The sequence below is a fragment of the Crassostrea angulata genome, chromosome 3 (assembly GCF_025612915.1).
Source record: "Crassostrea angulata isolate pt1a10 chromosome 3, ASM2561291v2, whole genome shotgun sequence".
In the NCBI taxonomy this organism is placed as follows: Eukaryota; Metazoa; Mollusca; class Bivalvia; order Ostreida; family Ostreidae; genus Magallana; species Magallana angulata.
Window position 1 is genome coordinate 4598087 of NC_069113.1, and position 27714 is coordinate 4625800.

A 27714-nucleotide genomic window follows, 5' to 3' on the forward strand; every position below is an offset into this window, starting at 1 on the left:
GAGGAAACATTTCGGACGACTGGGAAGAAATATTATTGCTGGATACTATCTTTCTTCCGGACCCCCCCCCCCCCCCCCCCCCCCCAAGGAACAACTGACTCAAAATCTGACATCTAAAAATTTCTGGAGATTTCAAGTTGTATATGCTGCTTTTCAACAAAACTAAAAAAAAGATGCAACCGTCTGTGTCGATAATGAAACCATAAATCTTTGAAAGACAAACTCTGCAGTCGTGTAAATCTTAATTACGTCTTTTAATTTAAAATGAATTATATTAAGTAAAATTTATACATTGTTAACATTGATAATCATAAAGTAAAATGAACACTTCATAAATTTTGATAAAACATAACAAAACAGAGAACAGAGGAAGACGGCGAGAATATGCAGCAAGGACTGGACGATTGCGTCCAACAAAGTACAAAAAGCGATAAATAAAATACTGATCAAGTCATTATATATAATGTATAAGTAAAAAATGAACTACAGACGATAAACCTAGCGATTCTATTTGGGGTCTTAATCTTTAGCGCACAATTTGAAAATTGTTTAGGTCTCTGCATGCTGCGATTAAAAAATAACGAATTAGATCTTAGATTTTTCATTTGTGGGCATTACTTGTGTTATCTTTTGAAGACAATAAGAATCCCAACATGTATTATGCCTGTTAGCGTACGAAGGCTGGTGTTCGGCCGATCACGGCTGTGTTATAGCTGATGAAAGGCACTAGAGAATGGTAGTAGAAATAGGCAATAGTTTAGCGCTGTAAAACCAGCTATAAAAAAAACGAGGCACCGTTCGGAACCTCGTAGACTATAAAATAAGAAAGATAACCTAGAAAACAATATAAAATAAATGACTATCACAGAATTGCACACTTAAATCTGCCGCCCGTCGGCGTTTTCTTCTTGACCTTGGGGTCCAGCACGGCGATTAGCGCCTCATCGAATACGTCCTTGAGGCCCTGTCTTGTCAGCGCCGAACACTCCACATAACACTCACAGTTTAACCTTTTCGCTAATTTTTGTCCCTCCTCTGCGGTCACCGGTTTTTGCCGCCTTTTTTGAAGTTTTTGACCTATTTTCTCGTCGTCTCGTAAGTCAACTTGAGTTCCCACTAGAATATAGGCGGCGTTCGGCACCTGGTGCCGGACTTCCGGAATCCATTTCAGTTCTAAGTTTTTCATGGATTCCGGCATCACAATAGAGAAGCACATGAGAAACACGTGAGTCCCCGGGTAGGAGAGGAGGCGCAAACCCTGGTACTCCTCCTGTAACACAAATAAACGATTGATTATGTGATCGATATTCTGCGACAGCTGAACTAGCAAATGAAAGCATGTTACACAAAGATATACACTTTAATGCGGGTTTCCAGGTATAATTAGCAAACAAACGTGTTTAATACACAAAATGTATATCACATTTAATTACAATAATTATTCTTAGAAGTAAGCATTGTTTTTTATAGATCCACCTGAAACAGGTGCGGACAGTGGTCGTCGAGGTGGTCGGACGTGTTTTGAGTAGCTCCCGGGTCGGAGCTAGTTTACCTTTCCTGTCGGCTGTGGAGTTTTATTTTCCATATCTACATTCCTCTTAAGTGAGTATTATTGATTTGGCTGGTGCTAACATTGATATTTAAGTGTAATGGGGCAACATAAACACAAAAAAAGGAAAAGAAAAAGTAAAACTTCCGACAGTAGTGAGAATGGCGAGAATGGCGGCAGTGAGCAATGTTCACAGGTGCCCGATCAGGAAAGCCATGACTCGTCTATGTTAAGCAGCATCATCAGTGTGGCCAGCAACGTTCTTTACGGGACACCGATACTTACTAAACCAAATGTAGCCAATAAAACGGATCACCTGGGACCCACCACCTCGACACCAAAGACTCAAGCGGCTACAAAACCTAGTGGGGATATTATTTCTCAGTTAAATGAACAGAATGATAAACTCGATAAGATTATGCAAAAGTTAGTTAAATTAGACCAAATCGATCATATTGAAGAAAAACTGGAAAAAGTGAATGCGACTGTTGCAAAGTTCAATAACAGGATCAGTGATGTTGAAAGAAAGCTAACGGAAAACTCGGCGGCGGTGAGTGCAATCTCAGCGAGAGTTGAAAAGCTAGAAGAACAGGGGGTGAACACCGATCACGAGAGAGACCTGAAGAGACACGAGAAAACAATAGAGTCGCTATGTAAAAGTCTAGACAGTATGAGACGGGATTATAGAGCTCTCGAAGCATCGATTACCGATTTACAGTGTCGTTCAATGAAGATGAACCTCATTTTTACTGGCATCGGAGGGGAGACCAAGGATGAGGATACGGAAGATAAGCTTCGCGCCTTTCTGTATTATGAGCTAGGCATCGACGAGCATATTCAATTCGGAAACGTCCACCGGTTTGGCAGATACGTCCGCGGTCAAGATAGACCGATTGTTGCCCGATTTCTCTACCAAAAAGACTTAATCGCTGTCAGGAGTAGGTCGCACAGGTTGCGCAATACGGGCTACGGAATCCGAGAACAGTATCCCACCTCTATTGAGAGGCGTCGGAGGGAGCTATACCCCGCGATGCGGTACCATAGGAGCCGTGGCGACAATGTGAAGATGGTTCGAGATACGCTTTACGTCAACGGTCAGCGTTACGACCCCGAGACAGAGCCTACAGAGGATCCAACGTATTTTGGAAGTCACGTTGTGCCTGCGCCACCGATCGGTAATATGGACAAGGGTACACCTGAAGATCAACCCATGGAAGGCGAGGACCAGTTAATCGCGCAAGGTAGTACTGACGCGCCGACACCCACCCAGAGCTAGGGGGACGCTGAGGATAGACCACCGCTCCGAATCGTGTCATGGAACGTGAACAGAGGTCTGGAAAAGAAGTTAGGTGAACATGAGTTTTGTAAACTTCTTTCTTCGTATGACATTGTATTTTTATCAGAGTGTTGGGTAAACAGTGAGTCTACTTTAGACCTGTCTCATCTTACTCAAGGTTATGCGTCCTTTATGTACCCACGTACCAGAGGCAAAGGGGGTGGAATGGTAATTCTGGTAAGAGACGAACTACTACCTCACTTTTCAGTTTGTAAATATGTTGGTGACAGTATGGTATGGGTAAAATTGTCAGGTATATATAAAAATGACGTTTATATTTGTTTTGTTTACATTGCACATGAAAACAGTGTATTCTATACTACTTATGATATTGACCTTTTTGACACTCTATTATGCGATATTGCGAAGTACAGTGATATGGGTGTTATCATATTAGCTGGAGATTTTAATAGTCGTGTGGGTGAATCAAAAGATTATGTTGAATATGATATTTTGGCTAACAATTTGTTAAATAACATGCCTGCATTTTTGTCATATGATAAGGATTATACTTGTTCACGTAGATCGGAAGACAAACATGTCAATAATTTTGGTCGTAAATTACTCGAATTATGTCGAGCCTCTGGTCTTAGAATATGTAATGGCAGGGTTTCCGGGGACACGCGGGGCAAATATACATTTTTTAACCATTTAGGTTCGAGTGTCATAGATTATGTTTTAGTTGGTAAGGATGATTTTGATGCCATCGAGAGTTTTACTGTTAAAGATTTTAATGAATGGTCAGACCACGCTCCAGTTGAAGTGTGTATTCATAATGTTAAAAACTACCAACGCTATGACAATCATAACATTTTCTGTAGTAATGTAACGGCAGGCAGTGTGTACAGATGGAATGAGGAAGCTTTTGAGTCCATAAAATCTATCTTACACAGTAAAGTGTCTGATTTTTACAGTCTTTTTGAAAAAATGGACTGTGGGATCCTTAGTACAGATCAGGTTGTAAATAATTTCACTAGTATATTAAACAGTGTTTTTATGCCTTTTTGTAGTGTATCCAACTTTTTAGGTGGATCGTCTATTGACATTAAGTCTTCCAGTAGTAATAAGCCATGGTTCGATGACAAGTGTAAAGAACTCCGTAAAGTTTATAAAAGCTCCTTACGTATTTTTAATTGGGAAAGGTCTGTTCAAAATCGTATCACTTTATGTGAAAACAAACGTGTCTACAAAAAGCATGTACTTAGAACTAGAAATAGGTTTGTCAGACACGAAGGTAATAAACTCAACTATTTAAGAAAGCACAACCCAAAACAGTTTTACAAGATTTTCAAGAAAAGAAAAACAATTAAAAGCTCTTTAGATTTAGATGCTTTTTATCAATATTTTAAGAGTGTTTGTAATGTAGATGAAAATATTGTAGACATTGAAAGTCCATTTTTTGAGCAGAGGAGTACTGATACTGTTTTTAGTGAATTAGATAAAGCCATAGATGAGGAGGAATTACTTTCAGTATTAAAAAAATTAAAATGTGGTAAAGCTGCCGGAACAGATCACCTGTTAAATGAATATTTTGTTAAATTTAAAGAGTTTTTTTTACCAGTTTTAGTTAGACTTTTTAATAAAATTTTGGATGCAGGTACTTTCCCAAGGAGCTGGTCTATAGGTGTAATAATTCCACTTCTTAAAAAAGGTAACACCAATGATGTTAACAATTACAGGGGAATAACTCTTGTTAGTAATCTGGCAAAAATATTTACCACAGTGTTGAACTATAGATTACTTCGCTGGTCTGACGACAATGGTATCATAAGCGATGCGCAGTTTGGGTTTAAGCCAGGTCATAGTACCACAGATGCTATTTTTGCACTTACTAGTTTAGTATCTTTATATTTGAAAAAGAAAAAGAAATTATATTGTTGTTTTGTTGATTACAGAAAAGCGTTTGATAGTGTGAATAGAAACAAGTTATTATACAAACTTGCTACAAATGGAGTCACGGGAAAGTTGTTAAGTATTATTAAGCATATTTATTGTGAGTTAAAATCATGTGTCAGATATAAGTCTGAACTGTCAAATTATTTTTCGTCAACAACTGGACTTATGCAAGGAGAGGCTTTGTCGCCTTTTCTTTTTTCATTATATATTAATGATTTTGAAATGGATCTTATCCGAAGTTGTTGTGAACCTGTTGACTTCAGAGACCTTTCGCTTTTTCTTTTAATGTATGCTGATGATACTGTGTTAATAGCTAATTCAAGGGAGAGTCTACAGGGTATGTTGAATCAATTGTATCAATTTAGTAATGATTGGAATATTGGTGTGAACACAGATAAAACTAAAATAGTTGTTTTTCGACATGCGGGTAGAATGTGTAAAAATGATTTTTGGACCTATGACCAAAAGCATGTTGAGGTTGTTAATTGTTTCAATTATTTAGGAATCAATTTGAATTTTAATGGGAATTTTAATGTTACACAGAAAACAATTGCAATGCAGGGTAGGAAATGTATGTTTGGTATTCTAAAACTATGTAATGAAACTTATTTAAATATTGAGACTAAATTAAGCATTTTTGACACCTATGTATCTAGCGTTCTTAACTATGGCTCCGAGATATGGGGTTTTCACTCTGGTGATGAAATAGAACGAGTTCACACAAATTTTTGTAAAAGAATTTTGAAAGTTAAAAAATGTACGTCAAACTTTATGGTTTATTCAGAGTTAGGTCGTCTACCTATGAGTATTATACGTAAATTGCGTATCATTAAGTATTGGTTGAAATTGATTAAAACAGAAAATTGTATATTACGCAATGTATATGAGGAAATGGTCTCACAGTTGATACCAAATACATGGTGTTTTAATGTCAGAGAATTATTAGTATCTCTGGGTATGCATGAGGTCTGGCTTTCACAAAATGTGGCTAACACTAATGTTTTCTTAAAAATTGTAAAGCAGAGATTGTCTGATTTTTTTATTCAGGAAAGAGACGCATTTTTTGAGTCATCCTCTAAATGTTTATTGTACAAGTATCTGCCTGACACTTTTTCGTTACAATTTTATTTGAGTAAAAATATTCCGGAAAACCTTGTTGTCCTTTTAACAAAATATAGACTGTCATCGCATATGCTTTTGGTAGAGCAAGGCCGATATAATGGAACTGTCAGATCGATGCGTATCTGTAAATATTGTAATTTAGGTGAAGTCGAGGATGAATTCCATTTCATACTTCTCTGTCCATTTTATAAAAGTCTACGGGTATTGTATTTAAAAAAATATTACTGGTCTCGTCCTTCAATGTTTAAGTTAGTTCAACTCCTTGCCATTCATAATCGCAAACAATTGTGCCATCTCGCAATGTTTCTGCGTGAGGCAGGTAAAAAACGGGATGTCGGATAACTAGTACATCCAACTGATGTATTATTACTATCACTATTATTATTAATATTACTATTATTATCATTATTATCATTATTATAATCATTTGATTATTGATTTATAGGGTCTCTCCTCCTATGAATGTACATGTATGAATAATATTTTTTTTGAATATTGTTTAACGTCAATAGCGAACTGTTTGATTTTGATTGGATAGAGTGTAGCATTATATATTTATAATTATGTACATATGTTTCAACAGCTTATAATTCATTTGAATTTAGCCAATAAACAATACAATACAATACCTGCAAAAATAAAGGCCATGTCTGCATTATGATTTATCTGTAGAGGCGCTGTCACGTCCTTTAGAGTGTTTATGGTGACTCATTTACCTGTGGCCCCCTTTTATTTCAGACTTATTTACTCAGCCATTTAAAAACCCATCACATTAAACTGGAGAATTATTAATTTCTGAAATAAAAACGCTACAACGAACGGAAATTTCATATCGTATAATTTCTTTGTAACTAAATTATTTAACAGTGTTTTGGAACAACTGATCTTGTTGAAGTTAACACAAACACTAAATCATTTACTTGCGTGTTTCAGCATATTTACATGTATAAACCATTGCCTGTTATTCTAGAACGATCAAAGGATATTGTATAATGTCACCAAATCTCTGAAATACCCAACGCTATCTTTACTTCCCTTTCCTGTTTTCCTAAAAAGCAGAATTTTGTCATTTTATATATTAACACTTTTGAATCTCATTATAATTTAGTATTTTGATTAAAAAATGAAAATGCCTAGTGTATCCAGCGTGTGTAATGTGTCATCACATTAGAGATGCGTCCCTTGCTAACTAGGGACAAGTTCCCACCCCCATCCTGGATGCATAGCCTGTCCGGTTCCCCATCATTCACAGTCTCACTTTGCTGTGTCCCCACCCCTAGCCGCCTTACCTGGCCTGCTGTATCAAACAATCCCAGCTGGTAATCATGTTCTTTGACTTTCACATTGACTGAAAAACAAAAAGATTGCTTTTACAATTTGTTCTAAGGTTACGAAGTGGTACAAGGCCAGAATGTGTCAGATTACATCAGGGCTGATGTAGTGCATGATGGTCAATAGTTAGATGTAATACGATATATGTCGGTAGATATAGGACTATTCCGATAGTTAACCGCCGTATTGGGGTCAGTACAATCATTCATGACCACTTGATGGGATTTAGGTTCACGCAAAAACTGATGTATACAATGTACTTCATTGTTTAGTGGGAGGATATAAGGGCATCGTTTACTGTCGTGATGCGGTAATTGAGTACTTTAGGGCGACGTCTTTGCTCTCTATAAGAGCCCCCCCCCCCTGAATCTACAGCTGTACCACACGTTGCGCTTCTTCAGAAATGTTGTGTACATGTTTCCTCGCGGAAAAATGTGTACATGCATACATCAGACAGGTGCACGCCCAGATGTTCACTGGTTATGCTGGGACGAACTCGGTGATCAGGCTTGTCACTGGGCCTCCCTCAATTCTCTCTGACTTTGACATACATAAGTAGCTACTAATGACAGGAAATGAAAGGTTCAACAGTCATCGGTGTACGGTACTTTGATTCATTCAGCTGTCCCTGATCAGCTCTGTAAAGCTATATAGGTATACATGTACTTTGGACTGTCCAGTGGTAGATACACACGTGTACATAACACTGACCCCCGGGGAATAACACACTCGATCATAACATTGTGTTTTCTTACATTTAAACCCCAGAACGAAGGTCGTTCATGCACGTAACGAATCAAAACAACAACCCTTTGTCATGTCGGATTTTATAAACGGGACTTCCGATTCACTTTTTATACACACTGCTCAATTGTTGATCATAACGTTGTTCCTCTGTCTGTATAATTATGTTCAATGAATTAATAAACACAAGTACTGACAATTATGTCCGCCTCATGGACCGGACCCCCACGTTCACTGTACACTACTCCCTACCTGCATAGTTGTCGAACACTGTAGGTACGTACTCCGTCGGGAACTTGTTGGTGGCGTAACTCATCAGCATACACGTCTTACCCACAGCCCCATCCCCCACCACCACACACTTAATAAATTTCAGGTCGCCCTCATTCGACATTTCTAGTCGCACAACCGAATGGACTCTGTATACAGTATTGATAAATAACCAATCCACGTCCGCTTGCTATTAATAGAATGGGCCCTCATATGAGGGATTACCGATTTCAAAGAGCGCAAGCGCGATAAATTGACAGAACGCGCCATACTACGAACTTGTGTGTGTGCGCGCGTGCATGTGTGTGTACATGACGAATTAAAAAAAATTAAATATATCCTGAATATACTGTAAAACTTGCGTCGAAGTATTAGTATTTTAGTATAATTTTTTGACTGTGTACAAACAGTGCATGTGTTTGTTGTTTGTTTTTGTGCTTCTCACTCTTACTTTCAGTTCTATCCGAGACCTAGCTAGTAGCTAGTTCGCTTCGAAAAATAAGCGAAATTTATTTTGTAAGTCTTACCATCCCGACAGTTATACATACATGTATATGGCCGAGATATGGGTAGAAGATGGGAATTTGGTACATTCCGGCTCCAAGCAGAACCACGAGGTCTTGGAACTAGGCCCCTAAATGCACGACATGCATGGTCCACGTATGTGGATATACCCTGGTGCTTGCAATCCTAGTTCCGGGGCCAGTTAGTGGTCAGATAGCTCAAAAGCAATGGAAGAATTTCCAAACAGAAAAGAACTAATGACCATTTATATAGTAGAGGAGTATAGCCATAATTAAAACATAAGAAATTCGTAGAAGTCTTTTCGAATGGAAACCTGTGAGTGAAATAAGGAATAAGAAATCATTCTTTGAGTATTATGAGGTGATAATTTCGGTCAGGGCGTGATCAAATCAAATAAAGCCCATATTGACAAGAGCTTGGACTTTGGGTAGTTGTGTCAAACAGCATTGTGACGAAGGCATGTCTATTTCACTGCTGGCCACTCAGCCATGGTCTTTGAAATCAACTAGATTTGTCTGGCTTTTGAGTTAAGACTACATGTACGCAATCTATGCATATTTCACTTGAAACCAGCGTCATTTTTTATTTGTTTTAATGCAAGAAATAGATAGCTTCGTCCAAGGTCTTGTTAAAATGGTTCGAAGAATATTCTTCGAGAAAAAAAAACTATATACATGTACCTTGAACTGGGTTAGGAAACATTGTCTGTCAGAAGAAAGGTACATAATTTTATTCAATCAGATACTTATGGACTGGCACCTTATTACAACCATTTTAACAAAAGCTTGGACTTTTGGTAGTTGTGTCACAGCAATGTGACGTAGGTCTGTCTATTTCATTGCTAACCACTCAGCCACGGCTCTTTGAAATCAACAAGATTTGTCTGACTTCTGAGCTAAGATTTCGCAATACATGCATATTTTGCTGGTCGATAAAATCGCGTCATTTTTAAGGGGGTGCGCGGCCATCTTGTACATTTGAGGAAAAAAGTAAACATTTCTTGAAGTGGCTTGCGTTTGCCCGAAACTGACCAAATATGTTGCCAAAAGATATAAAAGCAATAAATACAAAGTCTTACATGTCATTTCGTTTGAAAAGTATGCATACAAGAAAAGGAGAATGTCTTTTTCATCACTCAACAACTGTCGAACTGCGCAGCTACGGACTCATTTTGAAAAAATATGAAGGAGGTTAATTGCATGGTGTCCTCTCAACAACAATTTGTTGAGAAAAATGTCTAAACTTGCTTATTTAAGTTGTAACTTTGTCTCAAAGTATGGTACCATATTCTTAAAATGGGCCTTAAAAAACACAAGATATATTTGTCCGTGTCTATATATATGGAGCATTGCAGATATATTTTCATTGAAATATTATGTATACTATTTTAAATCAAGACAATCACTTTTTTGGACACATATCCCACTTCTAAAAAGAATTTACTTCAATTCATACTTATAGAACTAAAATAATCCCCATAAAACAAACATGGGACAGGTGTAGAGATGTATATCAAATTCAAAACGGATTGTTTTGAATTGACATTTATTTTTTTCTATGGAAATATAACGTCTATGTTTCTCCATAGACACAGGAGTTCTAAGTATAGACTGGATTTTTCTTGTTCTAAAAATAGATCCCATGCCGACTGATAAAAATAGGGTACCCTATTTTAAGGCAAAGTTACAATTTAAATGAGCAAAAGTCAAACTTTTTCTCAACAAGTGGTTGTAGAGAGGACACCAATGAACTCCCTTCAGATTTTTACTTAAATCTTCAAAATAAGTCTGTAGCTGCGCAGACCGACAGCTGTTCTGAGTAATAAAAAAGGCTTTGTCCTGTTCTTGTATGCATACTTTTCGAGCAAAATGACATGTAGGACTTCATATTTATTGCTTTGTATCTTTTGGCAACATTTTTGGCCAGTTACGGACAGAAAAAAGCCACTTCAAGAAATGTTTACATTCTTATCCTCAAATGTACAAGATGGTATCCCTTATGTTCTATATGTTCTTGTATCAAGAATTTTTTGAAAAGTATATAATTGAAATCTGTAGACAAAACATACTTGAACAATACAAAGATAATGTGGGGTCAGTGTTCATACCTATGAGTTATGGCCAATTTATTTTGACCTTTTTGGGCCTAAAATGCAATTTCAGCCTGATTAGGATTCGTTGTCAGTATTTCTTCAAATACTGTTTTTAAGTATGCACAATGGTCACACTGAATAGAGGCATTACGAAATATTTTGTAAAAGCTGTATTGATTTTTTGTGACCTTTTTGCACTTAAAATAGACAATTTCTATAACAGTTATAATTTGATTTAAAAAAAAAAACTTATTTGAAAATCAAGAATTTTATATGATTAATCCAGTTTGCTTAGATATGTATTCTACGAAAGCCGAATAGGGCCACATAAAAAAATATTTTTATCTCGTAATGACGAGAAAAGATCTCGTTATTACGAGTTAATTATCTCGTTATTACGAGAAAAGATCTCGTTATTACGAGAAAAGATCTCGTTATTACGAGTTAGTTATCTCGATATTACGAGAAAAGATCTCGTAATTACGAGAAAAGATCTCGTTATTACGAGATAATTTTCTCGTTATTACGAGAAAAGATCTCGTTATTACGAGAAAAGATCTATATAAAATGGTGCGTTTCTGAAAAAGAATTCGAGTGGATCACACTTTAAGTCTATCTTTTTCATTTCAGAAACGTTGATTCAATTTTGATCAATATTTAAAAATAACAACGATCATTATTCATTAATTTCTACATATCAAAATGATTGGTTTCGACATTTTATCTGGTATTAATAAAAGGAAAGAACTTTATGTAATTTTTCTATTCAACTTATATATATTATAATTCCACTCCGAAGTAAATACCAGGTAGTCCTATAGTCGTAAAAACACAGTTTTATTAGTTACAGATATATAGTTTCAGTCATGGATATGGATACACAGGATTTACCCGAATTTGTGTTTTATATGTTCATACACAAAAGTTATTACGAGAAAAGATCTATATAAAATGGTGCGTTTCTGAAAAAGAATTCGAGTGGATCACACTTTAAGTCTATCTTTTTCATTTCAGAAACGTTGATTCAATTTTGATCAATATTTAAAAATAACAACGATCATTATTCATTAATTTCTACATATCAAAATGATTGGTTTCGACATTTTATCTGGTATTAATAAAAGGAAAGAACTTTATGTAATTTTTCTATTCAACTTATATATATTATAATTCCACTCCGAAGTAAATACCAGGTAGTCCTATAGTCGTAAAAACACAGTTTTATTAGTTACAGATATATAGTTTCAGTCATGGATATGGATACACAGGATTTACCCGAATTTGTGTTTTATATGTTCATACACAACCTACATGTATATTGAAAATAATTGATTTTATATAAACATTTTGGAGTCTGAAAAAAATAACACGTATCCTTCTTAATTATTGACATACAGTTCAATGAATTTTTTAATCAATTTGCTTTGCTAATTCTTCTGAAATTTCTTTAAAACTGCTTGCTCCGATTTTATATCAAATTATGCGTTTTAAACGATGATCATGCTAAGTAAGTGTATATTAATAGACATTGCAGTAGTTCATACACTTTATATAAAAAGAATAGAATAATGAAACGCGCCATTTCAAAACTAGATCTTTTCTCGTAATTACGAGATAATTAACTCGTAATAACGAGATCTTTTCTCGTAATTACGAGATCTTTTCTCGTAATTACGAGATCTTTTCTCGTAATTACGAGATCTTTTCTCGTAATTACGAGATAATTAACTCATAATAACGAGATCTTTTCTCGTAATTACGAGATCTTTTCTCGTAATTACGAGATAATTAACTCGTAATAACGAGATAACTAACTCGTAATTACGAGATCTTTTCTCGTAATTACGAGATCTTTTCTCGTAATAACGAGATAATTAACTCGTAATAACGAGATCTTTTCTCGTAATTACGAGATAATTAACTCGTAATAACGAGATCTTTTCTCGTAATTACGAGATAAAAATATTTTATTAAGTGGCCCTATTCGTCTTTCGTAGTATTCAGTATCATTTTGACATAATAAAACGTGGGGGTCAGTGATGTCAAATTTTAGATATATAGCTTCAAAGGTAAAATTCTCTCAAAATATTAGGCTTTAAAAAATTCAGAAATGTTCTTTATATTTAGGCTACATTATTTTATGCTCAACGTCTATCACTCTTGCAAGATTTAAATTTCTATATATGTAAGTGTCTATTTTCTTTTTAAATCTTCTACAGTTATACATTTTGTTTGGAACTTATCCGCAAATATAACTTTCATAGCCCATTGTTGGGGAGCACTTGCCAAAATTGACCGGGGGAAGGGGTAGGGGCATGCGATTTAAATCGGAAAATGGAAGGAATGTGTACATAAAATATGTAGTCACATTCATCTAAAACGGGTGATAAGCCTAAAAAGAAGAAGAGAATATGAAATAGGACGGGTAAGAAGCCCCTCTGCCATAACCAAGTATTGAAATTGGGTATTGAATTAAAGTAAGCATTTTCTTTGGGATTTTCTCTCCTTCTGTGTAATAATCCCATCTCTTTTGATTTTCTCGCTTTTTGTTTTGAAGTAATTGTATAAATATTGGTCATGCCATCTACCGTAAAATAATTGTTGAGATAGACATGTCATTTGCCTTCAAATGGCATCCATAATGGAGGAGGAGCCGGGTGCAGTGTTAGCAGTGATTTTTTTAGGGGGTGGAGGTGGAGGGCAACCCCGGTATATAAATTTATGTGTAAGATAGGAAATGTTGTTTTGTTAAGATTGTAAAGTGAAAGTTTGTAATTGATGAAGTTTGAATCGACTTCCTCTCCCTTTTCTTTTTTAAAACGACTCAGTCATAGAGTTCCATTTGACATAGCTACTATAAGGAACCCCTCTTCTCTTTTTTATTTTTCTCTCTCTCCAGAATACGCGGAATAAAGAAAATAGATGGTGGATTCATTATTGCAGCTAAATGTGACATTATTTCCGCCAAAAAAGGTCTCTGAAAAGGGGTGGATGGCCACATTGGGTTACATATAGGTTATATATGTTAAAACATAGCCAGTAATGACAAATATTACCTACTGGTAGTTTTCGACTTGTATTTTGATGATTCATAGGACAACAGAAGGAAGAAACTACTTTTGATTGTTGTTACAGTAGGCTAGTTAATGTTTGTCATCACGGTATAGGCCTAAGCTTATGATGGAGTAACCTCCCCAGTGACATATTTATAAACCTTACTCCACTTGCAATAGCACTGAGTCGCTTTAAAAATTGTCTTATTTATCAATTAAACATAAAAAACTTAATTTTGCATAAAACGTAAAATCGCTCGGCGAAATCTAGCATATTCTTGAATAAATTAAATATTTACCAATGATCATGTGAGAGAACAGAATCAACTTAGTACGCATTAACTTGAAACTAGAAACGAGACAGCTTCCGGTTTGTTTAGTACTATTTTGACATGGGAAAAGGTCCTGTTGTTAGTGATTAACATTTTTTGAGGAACTACTAAACCAAGGCAGTATGAGGCGAGTCGGATACTGGCTGAGTGAAAAGAAGAAGAAGAGACTCAATTTTGAGGACCAAATACCAACCTTTAGGTATGCTTTGCAAGGATGCGATTTTTAATTTCAAGTTGCCATGAGTCATTATTTACCCGGGAATTAAACTATAGAGGTACAAGAACAAACGCTTTTTTTAAAAGGAAATTTCATGCATTTAAAAAAAGATATTTTAACTGAAACTGCTTGCTTGTATTTAAGACTGTTTATAAACAGTAAATAAACTAATGTGTATTGGAAATGTTCCAAGATTTTAGTTCTGGATCTGACCAGTTGGTCAGAGTGAGTGTTATTTTTAAAGGCATTTAAATATAGAAGTACTGTGTAAATGCGATTGAAGTCAAAATCTTGATATGTAAATATGAAGTAACCCTTGGTATATAGTCATTGTAACTCTAAATTGTAAACCATCTTGCACCAATATGCAAAGGCTATTTCTAATCATTCACTTGCAATATACAATCAATATTTATGTATAGTCTGTCCCAAGATATTTATGCTGCATATCTGAAAGATTTTTTAATAAAAATACACATACCTGGGACAGAAGTGCAATTAAAATCGATGAAAGGGAAAAATCCCAAGATAACTTCATTCACACATTATCATTTTTCCCTCGTAAAAATTCACAGGAACGAAAACGGATCTCCAATCGAGATTTATAATGGGGAATGTTGACAACTTTTCTCCATTCGGAAGTACTCGGGACACCTCACGCAATTTTTCAACGTTATCATCCAGGCGTTTTCATCTTCTTGGCAATGGAAAAACCCTGTAGACTTCTTATTTTTAGCCGTGTATTGATACCCGACAAGCTAGAGGAGGCGTTTCATAGGGGAAATCTTGGGATTTTTTCATACTATTGAATGAACATTGTCTGAACCAATAGGTATTTATAAATATCGAATAATTTAAGGAAATATACAGCAAAAATATCTTGGGACAGACTATAGTGACATTGTGAAAATATTATGCTGGTTCAATGAGTTTTTGACCTTTTAACTGTTGAGCAAAGTAAATATCAGGTTTTATAAAGGTTTCTGGGTCACACTGACACAAGGCTATTTGAGAATATTAACACCTCGAAAGTGTGATATTGCGGTAACTATTTTGAGTTTCATAACAAACTTATCATTTATTGATCAGTTGTGAATTCAGTTTATACTTTATGATTACATATACTATGAGACAGTATCAGCAAGTAAAGAAGTACCTGCATAATTTACAATCTTAAACCACTATGTACTTGATTCTACTTTAGTTAAGATTTTTGTTTAAATTCATGTATCATAAAAATATCTTGAATATTTATGCCCTATGTCATTTATCTTACAATTACAAGCTCATAGGAAAAACTGATTTAGAAGGCTGTCAAACTCAACAAAAAAGTGTTAACAAAAATTCTTATTATTATTGATTCGTGTTGCTGGTAGTTATTATTAATAAAGTATATTACATGGAGGATTGTTATTATATGAGATTATTTTTATGTATCTTTGGTATATAAATAGAAGGGAGTTCAGGAGTGAGCTAATTTGTGTTCCAATGAATGATAGCAGGCACACTTATCAAATATAATCACTAACCATCTGTTGTATCACTGCTTTATATTAGTTGAACAGGAATTTCTCAGTACTAGCAGTTGGTTCAAATAGTTTCCTCCATATGAATCAATTGCTTGAGTGAACATGCCTTTTGTATGCTTGGTTGTACCCTCTGTAGGTAAAGCCATTGTGATTGAGTTGCTGATGAGTTTACTGTGATAAAAAGAACTACCTTGAGTCGATACACTGTTTGAATTATGCAGTTAGTACATAGTTGATGATTTATATTTTTTTCTGACTATTTGAGCAATTTCCAAAACATGTCCATTACTAGGCTTTAAGATTTTTGTGGCTTAGCTCTGATTGTTTATAATGATAGGAAGATGTGTAAACAGTTGGATGAATATGTACATACTGAATTAGCATGACTCACTGAGTGAAAGGGGGGGGAGGGGGGGGGGGGGGCAGATATATAATTAATTCTGCGCAGATGAAATAACTTGCTCTTAACTTTTTCAAGATGTCAGCAAAATTTCAAGACCTTTTTAGAATCACTATTAGGGTATTTTTTTTTTAACTTATTTGAATAATTATGTTCTCATTTCAATTTCCTTATTACGAAATCCATTTTGTGTGATGCAATGAATGTACTATTCAACCAACTGCAAGGGGATTTATTCTCTTGGTTATATTTATAAACAAAAGTTTAAGAGCAATTGTTACCCATGTATGGCATTAATCAATGGTTATTGACTCATTCAATGTAGTTAAACCAGGTTTGTTTGTCTGGAGTGGTTCACTCCTGTCAGACCTGCGACACTGGTCCTTAATCACCCACGCACATTCTCACTGGATTTCCTTCTCACTTACCTGATACTATTTGTCGGTACACATCATGCAGCTAATATGCATTCTACTGGCTTAATTTATTCACCATCCTGTAAAGTTTTTAATGACAACATGTTAATTGTTGTGGGTCTTAATTTTGTTAAGCTCCATATCTGCCCAGTGGAAACTGATACCTGTGCATATATTAGTATAGCTATCTCTTAATTCAGTAGCATTTCTTCAGAGTTGCACTCCTCATCTTTACATGTATACTGAGTGTTTATATGACACCAGTGCAATGAAGATCTACCTAGTCAGAAGGAATTTTTGGCATACATATACAAATATTTTTCAAAAAATTGGGTACTATACAACGTGCTGAGGCATCAGTACGCAACTTGCAACATGATTAGTAACATTCTGAACCAGGAGTGTTTCATTGATTGGTTTACTGAACCAGCAATGGTCTAGATTATTTACATGTTGGCTTTGATCTGATCCATGTTATTTTGGGATTAACTTCACTGTACATACCACTGTAACGTACTATTGAGTATACATGTCTCTGTACAGAGGTCACCACTGCTGCTTCACTATCACAGTGATGTGGGAGTCTGTTGGTCCCTATGCATTTGTTTTCTGTAGTTACAGAGATTATGATTCATGTGGACTCAGGAGGAAATTGGATCCCCTTAAACTTTAAAGATTAATTGAGATTATGTTACCTGACACTACAAAAACAAACCTGTGATATGAATTTGACAGATATATTTTTGCACCAATGCTTAAGAGATCTGACAATTGTTTCAGATCTATATCTATCTTAGAAGTTCAAGAATGTCTTGAAACTTTTTGGACAATATGTTTGTGAATACAAATGCCTCTTCCCCTTCCCAAATGTGGCCAAGTTGTAACATGAACAGTAATTTTTCAAGATTTCAAGGACATGTGATAGTATATGCAATGATAGAAAGTGTGTAGTTCGCTACAACAATTTGTTGGCTCCACATCTATCAAGGACAAATGCCAATCGGGATCAAGTGTTTACAGTCATGAGCAGTTTGGTATTTGCAAAGCTTGTTATCTCAAAGTGTTGGGGTCAAGGAAAGCTTTAAAAATATCTGTAGATTTGATGCTGTGGGGTTGACAAATTATAGGGGCAGTGGTCAAGGGACTTCTGTCTCAATTCAAGGTCTCCAACATATATTCAAGGTATTGATGTTGCATGGATATACCAAACTATAGATCACTCTCAGCCTATTAGACCTGAGCACCGGCCGGTACAATTAAACGCCCATCAAAACTTAAAGACTGCTTGCCAAACTTTAAGAGTTATTACCTACTATATTTTAAAAGTGGAAGCCAAATATTTTGGTTTTCTTTGGCGGAGGGATGGTGGGAGGATAAAACTAATGGAGAAAATTATGTAAGCAAATATTAATTTAGGTTTTAGCATGCACACTTGCAGTAGATGACCGAATTCATTAGACAGTAATTTGTTATAAAACTGCTAGCTACATTTAGTGTAATTTAACTTTCATCAGTAATGGCATTTTCCCATTATTGAAATATCCCGGTGATGTAACATCCTACCTTAATTGAGAAAATAGGAATTGAAAATGTGAAAACATAGAATCCATTCTGTGATTACAAGACTGAATCAGGGTTCCCCTGAGATGCAGGCTGATAAAGCTAATTTGATTTAATCAATTTTCTTCCTATCTGTGAGGTTGTTTCAGTCTAAGGTATTTTTGAGATTCATCATTTAGTATGTTGTGAAATAAACTTGATTTTAAGAAAGTTCCATAGGAATTATTTCACAAGTGAATTCTTTTAACATTTCTTTTTTTCTGAATATTTCAGAGATGCAGGGATAGAGCTTGTTAAAGTAAGTAGTCAGTCACATACAGGAAGTTTATTTATGAGTCTCAAGTGTGCTACATCTTTCTCTTTTGTCTCATGTAACATGTAAAATGCAATCACTTAAAAGCATTGTCTCAGCAAATTGAAAGTATTTGATACATGTATTAATGATTTTAAGAGAAAGCATTTGAAAGATTTTGATGTCTCACTGTCGCAGATGTTAGTTTTATCAATCGGGTGTCAAACACCTATATATACTATGTTGGTTTGAAAAATAACTGGATATACTGGTAGAATTACATGTAAAAATACCAACAAATATATGTATCTCTCTATATAAAACCCACAGGTACAATGTAGTTAATGACTGAATTGTGAGATCAGTACGTTGATTGTATGTAGAGTTCAGTGGTTTATTTGGCTGATCGTCTCAGTGAGATTGATGTCTGTATGTGTGTTTGTATATGTGTGTTTCTGTATGTCTGTATGTGTGTTTGTATATGTGTGTTTCTGTATGTCTGTATGTGTGTTTGTATATGTGTGTTTCTGTATGTCTGACTGTCTGTGCATTTGTCTGTGGCTGCTTTCTTCATGTACCCTGTTTTATCACCAGCTGAACATAGATAAGAGCCTGGAGCTCCAGGGGCCGTTTGATCTGATCCTCCACAAGTGTACGCTGTTTATGGTCGACGCTGAGGATGGTGACGAACAGTCGTTGGACGCCATCAACAATATCAAGGTAATCGACAGTTTATTACACATCAACAATATTAAGGTAATCTGCAGTTAATTACACCTCAACAATATTAAGGTAATCTGCAGTTATTACACCTCAACAATATTAAGGTAATCTGCAGTTATTACACCTCAGCAATATCAAGGTAATCAACAGTTAATTACACCTCAACAATATCAAAGTAATCGACAGTTAATTACACTTCAACAATATCAAGGTAATCGGCAGTTAATTACACTTCAACGATATCAAGGTAATCGGCAGTTAATTACACCTCAACAATATCAAGGTAATGGGCAGTAAATTACACCTCAACAATATCAAGGTAATCGGCAGTTAAGTTAACCTCAACAATACCGAGGTAATAGGCAGTTAATTTAAGCTCAACAATATCAAGGTAATCGGCAGTTAATTACACCTCAAAAATATCAAGTTTATTACATCTCAACAATATCAAGGTAATCGGCAGATAATTACACCTGGAGCAGTTATGCATGATATAAACAAAACTACATTAGTATACAACATCAAAACCTCAACAGCCTGTAAACAGGATATAAAATGCTTAACATCCTCAGAGTATTGCTTTATGTCATGAAAAATGGAAGGTTTGATTTATGTATTTAAAGCCTTATAAAACATTTTTACTTACCGGTAAGACACATTCATGCTTTGTCACCACAAGAGTGTAACAGTGTGTGTTGTTTGATTTATGTAAGCTCAGGGTCAGTGATGCATATGGCTAAAAATGAATATGCTTTTATATGGAAGTTATCCCCTGCACCACGAGTACTGAGTAATTTACTACTGATGATGAACTTGTAATTGATTTAATAGAAGGATCAATAGGACACTGGCTTAATTAGACCATGGAACAGGACAGTTTGTGATGTGACAGGAAAGAGATAAATGTAGGAACAAACTGATCACATCTAACACAGAGATCTAACTTAATGGAGATCACAAAACAGCAGGGACCAGGATTATTTCATATTTAACCATTTAATGATAAATGATTATCCCAAAAAACTTGAAGTGAAGCTGTAGGAATTGTTTTTTCGTCTATAGACTTATATTAATAATGTGGATATCAGTTGACACCCTTTGTTTGTACATTGTACCGGTATTTAGAATAATCGGTAAAATGTTACATGTTCTCAGCATGTCTTCCGCTTAATAATAAATTACAAGAAAAATTCAATATTTTTATAGGAGTATTAAGAAATTTATGGTATAATTAAAACTGAATGTACAATAATGAAATAAAAGGTAATGTTGATGAAAACTAGCTTAAATTTTTTTTTTAAAGTCAAATGTTGAACTTTTGAACCTGCCTTTTTACATGTTCAATTAATTTTGTTTTTAAACACTTTTTATGAATCAGTTGAAATTAAGAATTTTACATAATTACTGCATCCTGATTTCTGTTCATTGTAACTTGTATCTTTCCCTATTTGTATTCATTAACTCATGAATGCAATTGCTCCCATGAAAAAAGTTTTGTTAATTGCATAAATGCAATGACTTTATGAACTATTATAATTCCTCTAATTGAATGCAAGATGAGCATTAGCATTTGCATCAATGCTTAAATACGGCTTTTCCAAGTTCAAATGGTATCCAAAAAGTACTTTGTGAGCCACTATTTTTGGAGAGAGCCTTAGTTTAAGTATGTCAGTGTTGTTTTGTTGTGGTACAGTGTATGTAAAAAATTGACTCTCCAGAGAAATATGTTCCTCCTAACAGGGCTAACATTCCTTGCTCTTCATTTTTCATATATATATCTAGTTATTCCAAGTATATTCTTTGTATTTTGTAGGAGTATATATCTAGTCATCCAGACTGTATTCTTGTGGATTCTTTTGAGTCCATCGAAAAACTGATCGACAGACATGAACAATACAAGCTTTTACTTCAATGCAATCTCCTTAAGTCAGGTAAAATTCTATCATTGCCCCTGAATGATAAATGCTTCAATGCGATTCATTAATACATACGGTATGGTTGTCTCATTTAGTTATTATACAAATATTACCTGTTGGATTATAGAATCTGTTGTGTACACGCCCACTTTTGTTGAGTTGTCAACTAAAGACAGAGAAACCAATAAACAGAGGCTGCATGAGGCTGAGGTCAAGTATCCTTTTGGTGAGTACATCTCGGTCAACTAACACAACCTCAGTCAACTAACACAACCTCAGCCAACTAACACAACCTCAGCCAACTAACACAACCTCAGCCAACTAACACAACCTGGAGATGTAAAGTACATCTCGGTCAACGATCTCAACCTCGGTTAACTAACACAACCTTGAGATGTAGAGTAAATCTCGGTCAAATTACACAACCTATAGAGTAAATCTCGGTCAACTAACAAATCCTTGGTCAGCTTATACAACCTTGAGATGTAGAGTAAATCTCGGTCAACTAACACAACCTTGAGATGTAGAGTAAATCTCGGTCAACTAACACTACCTGGAGATGTTGTTTACAATATGTATTAATTATATGGGTTGGTAAAAATTGAATTCATGCCGTAAGATTTGGTATTCTACTATTTACTGCTGTTTAGATAACAAGACATTTGTTCCAAAAAAACCAAGAACATCAAATGAAAAGAAATTTGAATGTACCAGTAAGAAAGAAAATTATTTTGAAAGTGATGCTATGTGCATGAAAACAAAGTAAGCTCAGATCAACTCTCACAAGAATATGTTCTCCTTACACAACATCAATACAAAGAACCATTTGTATATTTTGTTCTATAGTTAACTTCATGAAATTTGAGTTCTATGTTCTAAATAAATATATGCTATTATAACAGTAACAAGATTCAAAGGGTCGGATCACATTGAATTGCCAGGCCCAGATCATCAGATCAAATGAAACACAAAGCACTGAGATTGATCTGATGATCTGTGCCTGGCAATGAGATGTTATCAGGCTCTTTGCATCCAGTTTCTGTTACAACGATAAATTTATTATATACTGTTGTCCATTTAAAAGTTTTCATTACAAAACCATCTAATAGTATATAACATTTTCAAATATCCTGAGGTATAATTCACCAATAACTTTGGAAATGAATAAGGTTTGACTTAGTTTCTTAAAAAGTATGCAGAGTTTGACAATTCTATGTGTTAGACTTTTCTCTTTTTTCTTTCAATCTTGCCCACAACCACACAGTGATTCCCTCAGCAACAAGATGTACAAGAGCATAACCATTTAGAACACACATTCACATTCATATAAAATTGCCTGACATCTTCGGAAAGATCTTTTACTGTGGTTTCATCAATATTCATTGAATACCAATTTTCGTTGATTTCTTTGTTAAGTTTATCCTTAAATTAAATAGTTATTGAACTGCAATTTCTACTAATATTTTGTATTGATAGGGTCATTGGCCACGAATTAACGTATCCTTGAAACTGTGATTTTCACTTTATCCACGACAATTGATACCCTTGAATACTAATGAAACCACAGTATCCAAAGAAAATGCAGAACTTATTAAGCAGATAATATCTTACCGTAACTCCTAATATGCCTGTTAGCTTAAACAATCTAACCAACAGACTACAAATCTCTCTCTCTCTCTCTCTCTCTCTCTCTCTCTCTCTCTCTCTCTCTCTCTGTGCCAAGGCCACCTAGAACATTTCCAGCTACAATTTTTTTTTTTTTTTTTTACAGTTTTTAAGGGTAATGCTTTTTTTTGTCACTGTACATGTATTTTTGAAGTTAAAAGTCCTCTTCAGGACAAGCCATAGCTCCTCTCTTGTTACATTTGACATGTGTACATGTATGTTTACATTTTGTTTTAGTGTGCAAGCCTATTGTGGCACATGGCTCCTCTGCGTCACACAAGGTACTGTCCAGGAAAAAGGATAAGTCAATAACCCTTAATATGCTGTATTTAGAAACTTTAGTCTATGATTGGAAATTCTCACAACCATTATGTCCTGTTACGTTACAGATGGCGATCATCTTCAATGAGCAGGGACTGGATGATATCCAGCCCCCCTGTGTAGCCCAGACCTTTCATAACCACAATGCAGTCTTATACAAAGTGTTTGTTATTGGGGAGAAACATCACATCGTGGAGAGACCCTCAATCAAAAACTTTGCTGCCATGGGTAAGGAATCTAAGAGACCCTCAATCAAAAACATCTTGTCCATGGAAAAGAATTGTAACATGCATCAGAAAGCTCTCTTTGTGGAAATAATATACCGGTAGAAGCCCTTTGATATGATTCTTTATATTTCTTTTTTAGACCGATCAACCATTTACTTTGATTCAAATGATGTGTCAAAGCCAAACTGTGCAAATTTTTTGACAGAGGTATGTTTTGTTAACATAGTTATCAAAATGAATTTGATAAAAAAAAAAAAAAGAGAAATAAACTCTTAATATACTAGTAAAAGAAATAAATCATGGTTTAAACCAGACCATGCTCAGAAGTCATCAATACAGAGGTTAAATATTTTATTATGCTCACTGACCAAGAGTTCCTCATACTATAGCAACTGACCATTAGCGTAGTTACATGGTACTGTCGATAACAATTTGTGTAATTAACTTGCTTTAATCTTCATGAAAACGTGAGAACATCAGATTTTGAATGATAAACCTTTATTTTTCTGTTCAGCTTGATAAAGAGGACTTGTTACGGACCCCTATCACTCCCGATGACGAGATTTTGGGAGATCTTGCGAATGCAGTAAGACGGGAACTGAAGATGGAGCTGTTTGGGATCGACGTCATCATTGATTGTGATACCAAGAAATACGCTGTGATAGACATAAACGCATTTCCAGGTAGCAACGACAAGTCAATGGAGGCAAAATTAAAAACATGTTGAATGAATCATAATACAGAGTTTGAAATTAAAAAGATGTTGAATGAATCATAATACAAAGTTTAAAATCTCTTATTAAGTATATAAATGCACATATTTTGATCATGAAGTTACACAGGTTATGTTCTTGTTTTATTGTAGGTTATGAAGGTGTTGAAAACTTTATGGAGATTCTGTGTGACTTACTAAATTCTTTGATGGATAAGAATGATAAAGTGAAAACTGAGAATGAGCGACTGAGTAGGAAGCGATCCGAGAGCTCGGAAGCAGGGGACATTAAGAAACCGAAGTTAAGCAACGGAAACTCAGGGCTCCAACCTGCAGTGTGTTTTGAAAGAAACCCTGACACTCATGAAGGTGATATGTTGTTACCATGGAAACAACCAATCAATGGTCTTTTAGAACACTAAAAATGGCCATCATGCAACTGAGGGAACAATTTCAACACCTTTTATTTTATACAAAGATTTTTTTTTTATATATGGGGTGTTCTTGAAAGTATACATGAAAATTCATAGTTTTATCCATCCAAACAACTTTCTAATATGCAGTGTTATTGCACCCCAAGTAGTATTTCAATACTGATTGCATTGATTTAATAGCAATAACTGAAATTAGTAATAAAAATTCCTGGTGGCTTCCAATAGAAAGATAAGCGTGACAAATCAGCATCAGTAGTCAAAATTTACTAAACCTTTTAAACTACAGCATTTAGGATCTAAAACCTGGCCAAATTGATTGTGGTATTAGAATAATTAAACTTTGGTTACCGTAGCTGTTCCATAATGTGGACAAACTTTGTGCAATGATTCTTCAAAAAAATAAGTCAGACTGGCATTTACCTGTATTAATGGTTTGTGAATATAGTCAAATATTTATCAATGATTCTTCAACATATAAGAGTGTACAATGTATGTATAGACAAGATTTGATTGATGTTTAACAAATACCATTAATCAAATGATATATTGTAATCTATTCTTGTCTAGTTCATTAGATTTCATCTTGTATATTTCTCCAGATTCTCATTCTGTCATGCAGTGTGTGGTGATACATACCATTTAACTTATAAATTAAGTCAGACACATCCATGACAATGCAGGAAGTTTGAAATATGAATATTAACCTTTTTGTACTGGCTGTGGAAAGGTAGGAAGTGTTCAAATCCTCTTGATGTGTAAAACCAAGCAATGTTCAAAATGAAATACTTGTGTAAGTTTTGATGAACTTACAGGATCAGAGTCATTAGTCAGGGCATTCTCTATGTAAACATACATATTTATGATTATTTATGGCTTGATTAAACTTGTGAGTTTGAATCAGATGATTGGAAACCTGTTACTAATTTTAACAGTAAGAATATATAATAGGTACAAGACTCAGGCATTTTTTTGTGAATTAACTGTGTTACAGAGTAACTGAGAACAACTTGATAAGTGTAATGCAGGTATACACAAAAACTGTAATAATAAACATGTGCATATCCAGACATTTTTTTCCAGGGGTGATCCAAAAGGGGGGAGGAGGGTCCAAGGGCTATTTTCTGTGGGTGGCCTGAGAAGGGGGGTCTTCCCCCCCCCCCCCCCCCCAGGACCCCTCTCTCCCCCCCAGGACCCCTCTCTAGATGAATAAGTAAGTGTGATGCAGGTAACGGTAAATACATTAAACACAATAATAATTAAGAGGAAGAGATGAAACACTAGTAATCTGTACCTCTAACAGAACTATTGCACCAGAGTGGTCTTCGTAGAAATGCTGAATCGTTGAGCACATTATTTTTTACTTTTTATGAGTGAGAGTGATGATTGAGGTCAGAATTATTATCAGCCTTGGTTTGGGTTTTTTTGATTGTTTGAAGAACTTTGTTTTGGTTTCTGATTTTGATATTTATATTGGACTGATGCAGTTAAATGGTATACATTGTCACTTTTCTTACTAATTGTTATAAGATTTCTAATGATCGACAATTCATTCATCAAAGGTTTAAAATAAGGTATTATTTCTATAAGTCTTTTACGTTCTTGAAAAATATTTTGTACTTGGTATTTTTTCTGATGAATGTCTAGCTTTTTTTTTCAGAAAAAGAATTATTTATTGACATAAGATGCAAAGAATTCAACTAAATGTTAATGACTTACAATAATTTAAGGTAGGCAAAGAAATTTTTGACAATGTTTTTATTAATCTTTTGTAATCTTTTAATTCAAGGATTTATACTAGATGTTTAAAATGCTAGATAGAGATTATTGCCATTGAAGACATAATTCAGATCAATTTTCAGTAAGTAAACAAAATCACTGAATACATAACTAGTATTCTTTTCAATGAAAACTAAGGGCTTAATAACACTGCTTGCAACTCTCTGCTCAAGACGTAAGACTGCTTGGTTCTATTCTTATACTGGTCACGGATATAAGTCCTCTGGTCTTGTTTTTTGTTAGAGTTTTTTTTATTAAGGATATTTTTAGATTTGATATTTTAACACTTATTGAGATCATGTGATGTCCACGTGATGCGGTGTTGATCGGACCACGCCTTTGGGTTTGATTGGGCTGTGTTAGTATTATTTCTGTTGTATGTTTTACACACATTTGTTATGCAGCTTTTCTTGGAAATATATATTATACATGTATATATTATAGCTGATCTGTTAATAAATTTTATATTAGACAAGTTTGATTGGATTTTTTAATTGGAGATCTGGTGCAAAGTTTTATTTTTCTTTTACCTATAGGGTAATGACAATGAAACCAATTTTAAAAAGATGTAACACTTGGTTAAAAGTCAGGTATCAACTTGGACTCAAACTCGGGGCCTCTGGTGTACTGGGCCAGCGGTCTTAAGACTGAGCGATTGTGAGCCGATGCATTGATTTACAGTTATATTCCTGTAATCCTATTTATGAGACACTGCTGTGGAATATTCCTGCAGTATTTAGAGATTGGTCGATTTGAACATATTTTATTATGCAAAATAATATTTACATAATAGGATTGGGCAGCAGGCAAAGCCTATTTAAGCCTTCTCCACTAGGTACAAGGTAGTCATATGTATAAAATACAAGAATTGTGGAGTTAAATGATACAATTAAGAATACATGATTTTTTTGTGTAGCAAAGTGAACAAAAGAAAAAAAGAGGGGAAAAAAAAGATAAAATTGACAAAACCGGTTATAACAAAAGTAGAACAGAATTATCAAGTTTTGTCAATAAGGTTACAGCATATATATATAAATATAGGTATATGCATTATTTTGTTTACATTTTCAGTATATGTGTTAATTACATTATTTTCTTTACACAAATCTTCTGGATTTTTTAATGTATTCATGTACAAGCTTGAACAATTTAACATTTTCATCATATGAAACATCATTATCTCCATACAGTAATAGATCTAAGGTAATTGGTTTTTGGAGATTTAACATAGATATTTGATGAAAGAAACAATTTCTTTCATCATTATATTTTGGG

General features: G+C 34.7%; 2 protein-coding genes across 2 annotated transcripts; one reads left to right on the forward strand and one right to left on the reverse strand.

Annotated features, from left to right (window-relative positions):
- Positions 1-235: 235 nt before the first annotated feature.
- LOC128177603 (uncharacterized) lies at positions 236-8433 on the reverse strand. The gene is made up of 3 exons (XM_052844376.1): positions 8232-8433; positions 7193-7251; positions 236-1270 (listed from the first exon to the last, which is right to left on the reverse strand). Exons 1-3 carry the CDS (start codon positions 8371-8373, stop codon positions 863-865), a joined length of 609 nt encoding a protein of 202 aa, XP_052700336.1. The 5' UTR covers positions 8374-8433; the 3' UTR covers positions 236-862.
- Positions 8434-14264: 5831 nt separating this feature from the next.
- Positions 14265-26914, forward strand: LOC128176713 (inositol-tetrakisphosphate 1-kinase-like). Its single transcript, XM_052843225.1, has 10 exons — positions 14265-14450; positions 18647-18671; positions 19260-19385; positions 21202-21319; positions 21432-21530; positions 23207-23250; positions 23359-23518; positions 23657-23724; positions 24032-24200; positions 24383-26914. The coding sequence occupies exons 1-10, from the start codon at positions 14374-14376 to the stop codon at positions 24649-24651; spliced, it is 1155 nt and encodes a 384-aa protein (XP_052699185.1). The 5' UTR covers positions 14265-14373; the 3' UTR covers positions 24652-26914.
- Positions 26915-27714: the final 800 nt, after the last annotated feature.

Bases quoted from the DNA above. Each gene is read 5' to 3' on its own strand.
- LOC128176713 (XM_052843225.1), top strand. From the start codon at position 14,374: ATGAGGCGAGTCGGATACTGGCTGAGTGAAAAGAAGAAGAAGAGACTC. The intron at 21,320-21,431 runs GTAAAATTCTAT...GTTGGATTATAG, and splicing joins ATGCAATCTCCTTAAGTCAG to AATCTGTTGTGTACACGCCC. The intron at 24,201-24,382 runs GTAGCAACGACA...GTTTTATTGTAG, and splicing joins AGACATAAACGCATTTCCAG to GTTATGAAGGTGTTGAAAAC.
- LOC128177603 (XM_052844376.1), bottom strand. From the start codon at position 8,373: ATGTCGAATGAGGGCGACCTGAAATTTATTAAGTGTGTGGTGGTGGGG. The intron at 7,252-8,231 runs GTAGGGAGTAGT...TTTGTTTTTCAG, and splicing joins AGTGTTCGACAACTATGCAG to TCAATGTGAAAGTCAAAGAA. The intron at 1,271-7,192 runs GTAAGGCGGCTA...TTTGTGTTACAG, and splicing joins TGTTTGATACAGCAGGCCAG to GAGGAGTACCAGGGTTTGCG.